The 14,124-nt window shown below is 47.0% G+C and overlaps 1 protein-coding gene across 6 annotated transcripts in view; it reads left to right on the forward strand.

Moving 5' to 3' along the window:
• The window catches only part of DIXDC1 (DIX domain containing 1), a 79,356-nt gene that overhangs the window by 41,691 nt on the left and 23,541 nt on the right, over positions 1 to 14,124 (forward strand). For 5 of the 6 annotated variants that reach the window (XR_014069212.1, XM_081543379.1, XM_081543381.1 and 2 more), the window contains 5 exons: positions 407 to 514; positions 6,188 to 6,300; positions 7,679 to 7,827; positions 10,643 to 10,732; positions 12,709 to 12,762. Coding sequence is in view for 5 of the 6 variants with exons in the window: in XM_081543379.1 (XP_081399505.1) it covers positions 407 to 514; positions 6,188 to 6,300; positions 7,679 to 7,827; positions 10,643 to 10,732; positions 12,709 to 12,762 (514 nt within the window). In the remaining variant the exon portion in view is untranslated. Of the gene's footprint in view, positions 1 to 406; positions 515 to 2,450; positions 3,227 to 6,187; positions 6,301 to 7,678; positions 7,828 to 10,642; positions 10,733 to 12,708; positions 12,763 to 14,124 lie in introns of those variants that run through there. The other variant, XM_081543382.1, reaches the window with a different exon arrangement.

Here is a 14,124-nt window from a genome sequence, read left to right on the forward strand (position 1 = left end):
AAAAGGAATAATATATGTAATTATTTTCTCTGGTGCCCAGAGTTTTAAACATTCCTTTGGCACGGTGTGTTTTCTGCACTGGGAGGTGTGTAGGAGCAACATCCTGATTCACCCCCGAGTCCCTCTCTGGTGTGTATCTTGAAGGCTGGGTGTCCCAGAGAGTCATGGCAGGAGATGCTTTGTGGGTTATGTGTCAGAGAGGGAGCATGACTCTGAGGTGTTGCAAAGATTGGTGAAATTATTGGTTTCTCTACCTTCCTTGCCAGGTTTCAAATGTCTTTAAGGCAGGGGCGTTGCCTTGTCCATCTTTTTACCCACAGCAGTCCCAGAGTGGCATCTATCAGGAGTTAGTGGGTTGGCCCGAAGGACTGACACCCTCTCCTTTGTTGGTGCCCTCCGACTTTAGGAATAGCAGCATGGATGAGGAGATTGAGAATCCATGCTGGAGTGTGCGAGCCCTGGTGCAGCAGTATGAAGGACAGCAAAGGTCCCCATCTGAGTCCAGCTGCTCCAGGTAACCATGGCCTCAGATTCTTCACCACTACAATCCTGAATTTGTGGAGGTTCTCAGGGTTGGCAGCTTCAGGTACCCACACAACAGTCAATAAGGCACCAAAGTCTTTCCTCTTCCCTCAGTTTATGTGCGGCTCACAAGGGGTAACCCTCAGCACGGCCTTGTGGTTTTGTGCTGGCAAGAGCGCAGGGTGAGATGCTTGTGAATTTCCCACATACCAGTGCTAGTGCTTAGCTGTGTCCACGTGGGGGCATGACTAGGACCTGTCAGCGCCCAGCCGGATCTTTTTGATATTTATTTATCAGCTGCCAGTGCTTATGAGAGCCAGTTCCATTGCACTGTCTTTGTGCCCGAGAAGGTGGTATAAAGCTTATAGCAAGAGGAAATGAGCAGAGTTGCGTTAGTGCATTAAGAATGTTTCCAGCTTTCATTTGTAGGGCTGGGAATTGTGGTAGATTAGTACACATTTGAATGGGCTAGCGATGTAAGTGACTGTAGCTGAAAGGCTGTCTATATCCCTTAGAGCCAATTGCAGAGACCAAAACAGGACATGATGCTCTAATAAAAGCCTGATCAACGCCAAGTATGGTGGCAGAGAAAGACTATTTTCCTGGCTTACGTAAATCATGCTCCCATAAACACATCCCCAGATGTTGTTATCTTATTTACTAATTTCATTGCAGAATGATATTTAATTTATGCTCTTATGACCTTTTCTTTCCTACATCAACCCAGATTAGTCTGTTCCAGTTAAGCCTAATTGTTCTTTGTCTGACATGTATGTATTTTCTGTGTCTTTGTGTTCTTTCTCCTATTTCTTTCCTTCATAAAATTTCATCTTAATTTGATAGGCCATTTTCTTATTTGCTTGGAAATTAAATAGAAGTCTTTCCATCATTTTAATATACCGGTAACCTTGCTTGATTTTTAATTTTCACATTTAATAGATTTTTATTTTTAAAATTCACACATTAAATTAACCATTAATCATTTTAAAGTGTATGATTCAGTGGTATGTAGCACCTTCATTAATATTGTGCAACCATCACCTCTATCCAGTTCAGAGAGATTCGCATCACCCTAGAAGGGAACGTTGTGTCCATTAAGCAGTAAATGTGCTTTTATTGAGAATCTAAACCAGTTTTTCCTTGCTTCTGCTTGGACTATCACTTGGTACAGAATCAAAAGATACTCTGTTGTACAATGAGATCTATTGCTTCCTGCACGGCTACAGGCCTTTTACTTTCCTGTGCCTGATAGCGCTTGCCAGAGTTAGAGAAAAAAAAAAAAAGTCTGGATTTTTTTCCTGAGAGCACCTGCTTCCTTCCTGTCTGGCAGAACTCAAGACTGGGGGCAGGATATGAGACAGTGTGAATTTGGGGCTGCTGTAAATCAGGCTGCAGTGGCTGGCAGTGACCGTTTTTTAGGAGAGCGTTCAGAGAACAGTTGGCTTTCCTCTTTCTCTTCTTCCTGATTCGGTTGTTTTCTTGGCCACCCTCTCACTCACCTCTTTGGGACGCTCAGTTGGCACCCAGAAGGTTCCGGGACATTCTGCCCTGCACCTCCCCACAACCCGCACTCAGGGGGAAGCCCACCTAATGTCTCAGTGATCAGTGAAGGCCAGGAGACCCCCGGGATGTGACTCGGGAAAGAAGACTGGTTCAGAAGATAGCCCCTTACGTCTAGTCCCCTCCCCCTGCTCCTTGACAGACATCCTGGCAAAGCCCTGCCCAACTGCCCGCCTGTTGCTTCTCAGACCCATAGACCTCGGGCCAGCCTCTCAGGATCCAAGCAAAAGCCTCCTTAGTTGGGGAAAAAAAAAAAAATGAAACGCCCGAGGGGAAGGTGGGGGGGGGTGGAGACCAGCGTTCAGCGGGTTTCCGGGGGAACCCCTCCCGCGAGGAGCCGAGTTAGACCCACCCCGACCTCGGTGCCCGGGAAGGCAGGGGTAAGAGCAGAGAAGGCACCGCCGTCAGTCCCGAGCTCCTCCGAACGAGGGGACCGCGCAGCCCTGCCGGGGTTCTGCCGACCCCGCGGCCCCTCCGCCGCCTCGCCCGGGGCTGCCTCCGGGCCCCGCAGCCCCGCCCCGCTCTGCCCCGGGGGCTCGGCCGGCCCGCGGAGCGCCCGCCCGGTTTGGACGGAGCCCGGCGCTGCCCGGCCGCGTGTGACAGCTCGGAGAGCGGGGGGAGGAGGGCGCGGGAGGGCGGGACCGGGAGGCGGCGCGGGGCGGGGATCGCCGCCAGCCTCAGCACTCGACCGCTCGGCCGGAGCCGCGGGCAGGGCTTTTCTCCGCCGGGCGCGGAGATGGGTTGAGATGCTTGCTCCCGGGGGCACGCCCGGAGCCGCGCGGCCGCGGGGACCACGGATGCGGGTGCCGGGGGCCGGCAGCCTGCGAGGCGAGGCGGTTTCCGCCGAGGCCGGGCCGCTGCAGTGTCTGAGCTGCCGGGACGGCGCGCCCCGGAGCCCGGAGCATCGCCGTGCCTGGGGCCGAGACGCCTGCCTCTCTGCCCTCCCTGCTCTCTGCCGGGACCGCGGCGAGCGGCTCTCGTAGTTGGCCTGCCCGGGGGAGTCGTTCTTCGGGGGCCCCCAGCGCGGGGAGACATGCCCGAATCAGGGAGCGCTGTGACTCTCAGCCTCCCGCTTCACCCAGGGAAGCCGACTTGCTGAAGCCGGAGCCACGAGTGGGACCATGGGCGGGACGCAGGTCAAATGGTGAGCTGAAGCCACTTCGGCTTTGGAGGTGTGTGTGGGGGGCTTGGATGGGAGCAGGGCCAGGACTGGAGGATGCTGTTGGCCAGAGACAGACGGGGGATCGGTGGGGGCGCTGTACTGGGGAGAACAGCCTGCTTGCGGGCCTGAGATGATCACTGTAAAATACAGTGGGTTTATTTAAGAAGCTGCAACCAGCATGGGAGGAGTGGCTTTTGACCCCCGTCTGGTCTCTGCTGAAGCCAGCACTTCAGGACAGAACAGAACTCTTATTGCCTGGTACCCATTTAAAAAAAAATGATTGGACTTTTAATTGGAGATATCTTTTTCTGGGAGACTGCTTGCCTGATAAGATTGTAGCGATGTTAGACCTGTGGGAATTAGGCATGTATCAGTCAGAGGTGATTTGTAATCAGTTGTTCCTTGTCTTGACAGGATTATAATGGCAAGTGGGTGGTTACTTGTTTATAAAACAGTTTTTTAAGCTCATCAGGGAGATCCCAAGCCATGTAATTAATTAGCATTGAAATACGTTTGTGTACCATCCTCCTGCACGAGGTTCTTCCTTGGGGAAGGCAGCATGCTCTGACATGTGCCTCAGGATTTTTCTTCCTCAGATTTCTTATATCTTTTAGACCCCGCCGTTTAGTTTCAGGGTTTTATCTCTCTGTGGCTCACATACTGGCAGCCCCAGTTCAAGAAAGAGAAATGTTGTTTTCTTTGGCCGCCCTGCCACTCCCCCAGTGGGGCTGGGTATGCAGACATCCGCCTCCTTCTGCCCTTATATGGGAGATGGCTCACTTAGGAGGGAGCCGCTGAGCTGATCTAGCTGAGCATGCGTCTCTGCTCTCAGGAAAGCAGTTTTCCCCGCATCCTAGGTTCACACCACTCCTCCCACCCCCCACCCCCTTCGTCTCACACATATCCACTGTGGTCCAGCCAGACGCAGGCAGGGGCACCCGTCAGACACAGCGCTTTGTCAGCTGGGAAAGTGTGGTCTTACCATTTCTCAAAGAGGAGCAGCTGGGGTGCAGGTCTCTTTTTGCACTCGGATCCCCATTTCTATAAGAAGGTGAACGCTGAGGCCTGAATAGCATAAATCTATTCTTCTTGTGACTGGTACCCCTAGACTGGTGCTTTTCCAACAGCTAATTCATGTTGGCCTGGAAGTCAGATTACCTAAGTGGTGAGAGATGGATAAGAGAGTTCTGTGGAGCAATTTCCTTTTCTAAATAGCACTTCTTGCCTTTCTCCACCTGTCTGCCTGTTTGGGTTGTAAATTTATAGATATCGTTAAGTGACACTTTTTTTAATTTCCGGGAGCAAAAGACAACTTTTTTTCCCTATGGTTCTGATGAGGATGAGAGTGTATTACTGGTTGAGGTCATTCCCACCAAAGCTCAAAACCCGGGACACTGAGGAGGTTGAGACACTAGTCATCAGGCAGCTTCAGAGCTTTTTGAAATCGCTGGCTGCCTCCACTGTGCTTGGCTCTTGTGTTTCGTGGTTTCTAGGAAGATGAAATGTTAACTCCTGATCGTGGCTGTGAGGATTAGCCTGGGAGACTTCAGGGGCACATTAAGTGGGTCAGTGAATCCAAGACACTTTCACTGTTGTCTGGGTGATGGATTTGGAAAGAATTCCTGAGAGGAGGCTGAGCCTGCAGACCCCACAACCCCTGAGATTGTTTTGGTGCTGTTGTTCTCAAGGTGGGTGCAAAGAAAAAGGGCTCTTCAGATGGCAGCGTCAGCCTCACATTCCCATCGTATCCTGTAGATTTGCTTCTGGAGATTTAAAATTCTACTTCCTCCCAATGCAAACCATTCCTTCCAAGGCTAGTAGTTATACTAGAATTTAAGAATTGTTGCAAGATTTCTGATGACGATTTTTTAAAAAAGATTTGTTTTTGGCCATGCTGGGTCTGCGCTGCTGCTCAGGCTTTCTCTGGTTGTGGTGGGTGGGAGCTCCTCTTTAGTTGCGGTGCTCGGGTTTCTCATTGTGGTGGCTTCTCTTGTTGCGGAGCACTGGCTCTAGGGTGCTTGGCTTCAGTAGTTGCAGCACATGGACTCGGGAGTTGAGGCTCCTGGGGTCTAGAGGACAGGCTCAGTAGTTGTAGCACACGGGCTTAGTTGCTTCGGGGCATGTGGAATCTTCTGCAAACGGGGATTGAACCCTTGTCCCCTGCTTTGGTAGGTGGACTCCCACCACTGGACCACCAGGGAAGCCCTCTGACAATTTAAAAAGAGTGTGGCAGAGATGTGAATAACTCTTGGGAGTAAATCAAGTAAACCTTTATTGTCCCCTAGCAGGTCTTGTCCCCTTTTGAGATATTACACCCTTTTCTGTATCACATCCTAGCATTGTTGATGTATCACTGCCCTTTGCTCAGCTTGGCGCTGTCCACACTCCAGCAGTTTTTCCCCTCTGAGGCACCCTGCACCTTGTCCCTGCCTTTGGGAGCAGCCCAGAGCTGATCTGCCATGATACTCTGCTGGTATTGCATGTGTCTTTGATAGATCAATGTATTAGAAATATATTTTCCTTCCAGCTCCCAAAGCTACTAAAATGCATAGTCCATCAGTCTCTGAACTTGGGCCCAGGGATCATGATGGAAAAGGTGGTGGTGGTGGTAAGTGAAAAACAAAAACAAAAAACCAAACCAAACAAAACTGGAGTTCTTTAAAATGCTACATTATCCACCAGTTTGATAAATCTCTTAGTAAATTAAGCTTAAAGGCAACTTCGTTGTGGAAGCTTCCGGGGATGGGTCATTCAGCATTCATTTCATTCATTTAACAAGTTCATCGTTCATTCAACAAGTATTTCTTCTTACTGTGGGCCAGGCACTGTGTTAGGCATTAGGAGTTAGATGAATAAGAATCCATCTCTGGAATAAATTAGGGAAGTTGGCTTCTAAACAACTATTCGCAATAATTATTTCTCTTCTTTTTCCTTCATTCACAGCCTGACTTCCCCCAGTCCTATCCACAGTGCAAAGAGCGAATCCATTATAACCCAGTCGGAGGAGAAGGCAGATTTCGTGATTATTCCCTCCGAAGGAGTAGAGAACAGGACAGGTACTATATTCTTGGCCTGCCTGGGGTGACTCACGGAACAGCCCTCAGCATGAAGAGTTTGGGGGTCCTGACTGTCTACGGTCAGCTCCCTGACCTTCTCCACGCATAGTCTGTACATGCAGGGTCCATTCTAGAGAGCTCTAATGCTTTGGAGCCAGTGAATGTCGTATCCTCTCACAGATTGTCACTTCCGCTGTCCAAACTGTCAAATGTCCTGCAGCAGTGTAGACAGCTGACCACCAGTGAAAATAGGAGATGACTTTGGAACTGTCAGAAGCCTGCTCAAGTAAACAGTTTTTATCATTTCTGTGTTATGCAAGTAATTTCAGTACTTGTCTAACTTAAATTGGGGCCAGGAATACATGAAGCGGAGGTGTCTGTGAGAATATACGGCAGAGAGCAGGTCTACATCACGTTTTGTGTAAGGGCTACATTGTTTAGACTTCTCCTTCCTCTGTCTCAGTCTCCTTTTTCTTAGATAAACACAGAGGAAAGCAAGGAAGAAGCAAAGTGCGTGACTTAAGAGTTTTATTTGCCTGTAAGAGATATAATGAAACCTAAGTCCTCTGAAGGAAAACTGAAATTAAATTCTTCTTTATTTCACACCCCATCTAGCCCTGGCATCAGTACCCAGAGAGTTAGTTTTGTTTCTGAGTCAGAAACTCCGGGGACCCTGGGGAGGGAGAGGGAGGTCTTTACAGAGTGCTTGCTCTGAGCCGGGCACCATGGGTCCCGCACACAGGTTGCCTCATGAGATCAGACAACAACCCAGAGGGATTAGGCTTATTATAATATTCATTCTTACCAATGAAATCAGAGACGAATGAAATCAGAAAAAGAGACTGTAAAGACAGGGAAATAAAACCGGAGAGAGGGAGGTGAAACAATCTGTACAAAGTTTGTTTATACTGGTCTGTTTCCTGTTTTTGTGACTTATACAATGTTATATGTGAAAGGGGTTCAGTCCTCCCAAAATGGTCAAAGGAATTTGAGTTGAGGTCTCCCCTCTGAAGCTCCTTGTCATCGCATCTGACAGCTCCCCTCTTTGTCACTGCCCTGGGAGTGGCAGTTCGAGAGTAAAGAGTAAAACCTGCCCCCTACCAGGGTTCCCTGGGAGGGAGTCCTTAAGGTTCTGAGGAGGGGGGACCTCCTCAACCAAGTTCATCTTTGCTCCCTGGGATCCCGGGGCAGTGGAGTCTGTGGCCAGTTCCTCCTGTCTCACACCCCCACCTGGTGGAGAGTCCAGCCCGCGCAGTGAGGGCGGGTGGGGAAGGCAGGTGGCCTAGCCCTGCGAACGCCGAAGCCGAAGCCGGTGAGGGCTTGCTCCCCAGCTCAGTTCCCTTCACCATGAGCTGTGCTCCCTCCTCCCCTCTCATAGAGGAGACAGACTCCCCGTTACCCCTGGACTGGAGACCAGGCAGCCCCCGGACCTACCTGGAGACTTCGTGGGAAGAGCAGCTGTTGGAACAACAAGAACATTTGGAAAAAGAAATGGAGGAAGCCAAGAAAATGATATCGGGACTACAGGTAGCTCTTTCCCTCCTCGTTTGTCTTTGGCGCACCAGTTGTTTTTTTGTTTTGTTTTGTTTTTGACCATGCCCTGAGGCCTGTGGGATCTTAGTTTCCAGACCAGGGATTGAGCCTGGATCACTTAACCCCCGGACTGCCAGGGAATTCCCACACCAATTGTTTATTATTTTCAACTCAGTAGAATCAGTTGAAAATAAAAGTTTTCTGTGAGGTCAGAGCTGAGTTTAGATGGAGAGGGTAGAACACGAAGAGCAGAAGAATCCCTTACATGTGAGTACGCTTAAATGGGCCTCCTGGACGCTTGTTGACAGCACAGCTGTTAGGAGTTCTGCAGGCCCGGGAGCCGTATCCACCCACCCCTACCAAACCTCCACCCTGTCTCTCTGCTTTGTGGGTGGGTTTCTTCCTTATTTGCAGCCACAGACCTGCAATGGCAGCTTCCTCCAAAGAGTGGCATTATGAAGAATCAGGATTTTCTTCGAGGAATTCACCATCAGGAGGGTTGTAAGTGCCAGTAATGCCGCAGCTCTCCACCTGAGTCTAGCTAAGGGATGTAGTTCACCCTCCGTGCATTTGTAAGTGGACGCCAAGGCACAGTGATCAGGTAGAAAAGCAACTGAGCGCTTCAGTTTTTCCTACACCTTCTGTGCCAGCAAGCCTCCCCCAGAGGCCGATTGACCCACTTGACTCAGTTCCTAGCCTGAGTGACCCCCTCAGTCCTTTGCCTTTGTGTGTCTGGCCCTGTTTGGGGGAGCCCTTATAGTGTTCTGATGACCCTGAAATTGCCCAGGAATATTCCTTTCTGTTTGTGCTGGGAACTGCACTGCTTCTGAATTGTCAAATATTTATGGACACACAAACAAAGCCCACATTATGTGAGTGGCCCTGGCAGGCGGCAGGCGGTGGAGGGCGTGCTCCCAACTGGCCAGCAACAGGGTGGGGACACAAAGGGGTCCTAAAGAAAACGGGGGTTGGTGCAGCGGTAAAACAATTTACACACTGTCTGCCCCAGGAGCCCAGAGAGGCCTTGGAGGAATGTTTACTGCCCAAACATTCCCAGGGCGAGTTGTTGTGCTTTTCCCATTTGCTCTGTATTTTTAAATGTCTGCCTTTTAGTTCTCTTGTCTGTCATTCCAATAAGGAATGGTTTAATTAGTGCAATGGATTTGTGTGTGTGTGTGTGTGTGTGTGTGTGTGTGCTGTCTTTTAATAGGAAGGATTAAGGCATGAAGAATTTTGGGGTTACATTCAACCAGGTTTTTCTCAGGATCATTTCACTGTATGAACATAGATATCCATCAGTCTAGTTTGCATTTTTCAGTCTGGGAGAAATCCCATGGCAGATGAGACAGAAAAAAGAAGAGAATCAACAGGCAGAAAGTCAGCATCCTAATATTCCCCGCAAACCGGAGTTTTAATTCACGGCCACATGATCACAATGAGAATTCAGTCCCATTACAGAATACAGCGGGGCTCACAGCATCCATTGGGCTCCTTGACTCTTTCAGTGATGAACCCATTGCATGCTGAGCCCCGTCCGGGATTTTTGACTTGTTAGTGTACCTCATTAGAGCCTGTGAACACGCTGCCCTTAGAGTCAGGACTTCTGCAGTGTCACTCTCCCCAGCTCCCTGCGCTTTCTTATACTTGTCTACACCTCTTGCCACAACTCCATGGGAGAACCAAACCCACTAGACTGACTAAAATTGTTTTATTAATTAGTACTTGGTAGACTTGATAGTGTCTGGATTTTAAAATGTTTTTATATACCAACATTTGTGATATAATTTATGTTTATTGAAATAAGAATCTCTGTATCTCTTCTCTTTGGACTGGATCGAGAAAAAAATTGTATACAAAGTGGCTACAGATTTTTAAATCTTTCACTGAGCCCAGAGGTCTCCTAATACCTACCTGCAGGGGTAGATCCAAGTTTTCTGGGTTCTAAAGTGTACCACTTGGGGGGCCTTCTTTAAGAATGAGATTACAGATGATGACTACAGTGTTAGCTATAGAACCCTGGGAGGAGCAGGCATGGGAGGGGCCCTGAGTTTTGAGTTTCCTTAGCCTCAGAATAAATGTACCCCCCCCCACCATATTCTAATAAAAACAAAGCCTAGTGTGAGGACTTGAAATGAATAAGGACACCTCTCTGCAAATATGTTTTCCTTCTTGTTCTATCCAGATTGCCTTAGGGAGCAAAAATGCAGAATTTCTAAGTCAGACAAGAATTGAATACACCCCCATCTCTGGCAGTCCAGTGGTTAATACTCAGCACTTTCACTGCTGTGGGCTTGGGTTTGACTATGTTTGGGGATCTAACATCCTGCAAGTGGTCGAATGCAGCCAATGCATACATACATGCATATATACATGCATACATGTGTACATACATACATAAATGTTTTCCAAATAATTCCTGATAATGAACTTTTCTAAGCCAGGATAATTCTGCACTGCATTTAGTTCACTTTCCAGCTGGTAAAATTCAATTTGAGCAGCCAGCTCTGGTTCAAAAATGTCACTTCTTAAAATTAAGTTTATTTTTAGAATTTTTTCTGGGGCCAAGGAGCCTTGGAGCAGAGGATTCAGGTACATCCAGAGAGATGAAAGAGGCGTCGAGCATGGGCCAGAAACAAGGCAATCCAGACAGATCTACGATGAGCAATTGGCAGTATCTAAAGATCCACAATTATCAGGCAGATTTCCAGAGGAGGCCCAGTTGTGGTTTCATTTTGGGACCAGCTTACTCCACCCAGCTCTAGACTGTCATCTGATAGTTAAATTTCTTTCTGCCTTTGTGGTTGTCCAGGCCTTACTGCTCAACGGATCCTTACCTGAAGATGAACAGGAGAGACCCTTGGCCCTTTGTGAACCAGGAGTCAATCCCGAGGAACAGTTGGTGAGCTCCTCTTTTGTGACTGGATACGGAATAATTTGGCTTGTGTGTCTGATTTATTTTTAGCACTGGACACTCATCTGTGCCTTGGTAAAGTGCTCTTTTCCCTGACTTCAACTCTTCTGGTTTTCCTCATATGTTTTCGGCTGTTTTTCCTTTCTTCCACAAATGTTTATTGCATGCTGACCATGTGCAGACACGGTTTCAAAGAACTGGAGGCACGGGAATGACACATGAAACCTCAGACCCTCTCCTCGTGGAGTTTACTTTCAGGTCACTGTTGACTGAAAAAAAAAGCACAATCTAAAGGGTTATGTTTTATTCGGTGGACAAAACCGAGGACTTAAGCCTGGGAAACAGCATCTCAGATATTCTGAGAGACTGTTCCGAAGAGGAATGGGGGAAACCAGGACATTACAGGAGTTTTTGCAACAAAACCAGGTAGTCAGAACTTCATAAATCACTGTTAATCAAAGAAAACCAGCTATCTCAAGGAATTTAGCGCTTTTCTATGTAGGGGAAGATGCAAGAGTCAGGGTTCCCTGAAGTCGATCCTCTGAAGTGCAGCTCAGGTACCTGGGGCCAGTATCCTGTGCTTTCTCACCCTGAGTGCCCTTCTGTTGCAGCAGTTGCCTGCTAGATGCCGGTATTCTTTGTTTCCACCCTGAGTCCCCTTGAGGCTCACTGCCTGGGCAACTGTAATGTGGTGGCTTGATGGCTGCCTTTCTTTAATGAACGGCAGGCAGGATTCTTAGTTCACATCCCCTTTGAAGCTTAAAGGTTTGGGCTTCCCCGGTGGCTCAGTGGTAAATAATCTGCCCAAGCAGGAGACGCAGAATCAACCCCTGGTTGGGAAGATCCCCTGGAGAAGGAAATGGCTACCCACTCCAGTACTCTTGCCTGGGAAATCCCATGGATGGAGGGGTCGCAAATGAGTTGGGCACAACTTAGTGACTAAAACAGCTACACCTTAAGTGTTGCTGCTCCTCAGGGTTCTACTTTGGGCTCTCTTCTGTCTTGTACATTCACCTGGGCAATACCTGCTGCCATGGCTTCATTCACTTCCCACCTGTCTCATTTGTTGCCTCTCAAATATTTATTTCTAGCTTAGCTCTCTCCCTGGCGCTCTACATTTGTAAAAGCAACATGCACCTGCCCGTTATCTCTACTATATGTCCCATAAGCATCTCAATTTCAATGAGTCCTAAATTTAACAGCTTTCTCTCCCTTATTTCCCCACCCTCAAAACTATTTGTCCTATAAGTTTCTGTTTTTTATCACTATCCATGTACCCAAACACCCAAAAGAAATCTGACACCCATACTTGAAGGGCTTCCCAGGTGGTGCAGTAGTAAAGACTCCTCCTGTCAATGCAGGAGACACGGATCGATCCCTGGGTTGGAAGGATCCCCTGGAGAAGGAAATGGCAACCAACTCCAGAATTTAGTCACCAGGTTTTATCAGTATACTTTTAAAATATCTTCATCCAGCTTTTCTCCATTTTCACAGGTACTGCCTGAATTCAGGCCTTTATCCAGCATTCTGGTGGCCTCGGAACTGGTTTTCCTGATTCCTCTCCTGTCCTCCTCTAATTCATTTTCCCTAAAATGGCAAGAATAACTTAACTTCAAAGCAAACTTTGTTTCGTCATCCCTTTGCCTAAAACTTTTTCATCAGTTCCTCCATTATCCTTCCCGGCCTTCATGATCCTGTTCCGTTTTCCTCTTGAGCTTCATCTCTTATCATTTCTCTTTCCCTTTGCCATACCCTCGGCACACAACACACACATACTCATTTTAAACTTTATCCATAGTCATCTTCTTGCGCCCTCAGGGCATATGCATCCACTGGAGGGCAGTTCTTTGTAGCTGCACTACTCCGTCTAGCATCTAGTAACTACTCAGTAAATATCTGTCGATGAATGACCTCTGAATTTTACAGCATAGATACATAACCATCTCTTTTTGCCTTGTATTCAGATTATAATCCAAAGTCGTCTGGATCAGAGTATAGAGGAGAATCAAGACCTAAAGGTATGTCAGGAAATGCACATTTTACCCTTTAAAAAAATTATGGGAATATTATACACCAACTTTAGTATAGTAATGGGGAGAAGGGAGAGATGCAGACTCCAGACTTTAGCTGTATCTGTATTATGTCTTTAACTGAAAGAGAGAGAGATGTCATAAATACAGTAAAAGAGTAACACCTTTTTAATCTCAGTGGGAATAATAGGTATGTATGTCATTATTACTTATACCTTTCTATATGTTTAAAATATTTCATATTTATCTTTTTAATTAAAATGAATAATGGATCTGTCATCAATATGATCATTTTTAAAATAATTGACATAACATAATTAGTTTCAGGGTGTACATGTTGATTCAATATGTGTGTGTGTTGTGAAATAATCACAGTAAGCTTAGTTAACATATTTACAAATTTTTTCTTATAAAGGAAACTTTTAAGATCTACTCTCTTACAGTTTTCCAATATACAGTACAGAATTATTAACAACAGTTCGGGATGGTCTTTTTTTATTAATGAATACTTTCCAGAATTTTTTTAGATCAGTGGGTCTTAGCTTTTTGAAGTCATAAGTATATGACTAAAGCCATTAACCCTCTCCCCAGCAATTTGCATGAGAGCACTCACTGATTTGAGTTTTGAGTGGACTGACTTTGGAACCCATCTGTGGAGTCCTGGTGAAGAATCCCCATTTTAGATATGTTAATTCCAAGCTCTTGAAGGGATTGCAATAGGAAAAGAGAGTAGAGTCTGAGTTGCGAGTGTTCCTCTCCTAAAATCTTTGTCCTAGTGACAATCGTGTGCATATATTTAATCTGTTATAAGGGACAGTTAATAAATTATTTTATTATTGGGCCAAATGTGTTTTTGTTTGGTCCATAAAGAACGATACCCTCTTGGAGAACAGAAACTCTGTAACCCTTTCTGGACATTAAAAGTGAGATAATTACTTCATGAGGTTGGGGGTAGGTATATTGAGATATCATGTGTTTTAGGGAGGGGGATTTAGATTATTATGATTGATGATTAAGTTTCCCTGTTGGTGAGGATTGCTAAGTATAGGAATGATGAACCTATGGGAATGTATGGTATCGTCTTCCTTGGTCAGAAAGATTATGGACAGTTGAAACTGGGCAGCTGGGCAGCTGAGCCTGGGCGCCACAGGAGAGAAGGAGATGGTCCTGGTTGTTTGTGTGGGTCAGCTTTTACTTTTTCCTGGACCAGACCTGCCTTCGGCCTCAGTGGAGGGTTGATTTTCCTTGGCATGGTGATATCTGAGTTTCGTGTTCTTACTGACAGAATGAGGTAATGCTTCTGAAGCAATCCAGATGCTACCATCTGATCTAACTATATTTGGTTTGCAG

The sequence above is a fragment of the Giraffa tippelskirchi genome, chromosome 11, assembly GCF_054371585.1.
Source record: "Giraffa tippelskirchi isolate mGirTip1 chromosome 11, T2T-mGirTip1v1.2.pri, whole genome shotgun sequence".
Taxonomy (NCBI): domain Eukaryota; kingdom Metazoa; phylum Chordata; class Mammalia; order Artiodactyla; family Giraffidae; genus Giraffa; species Giraffa tippelskirchi.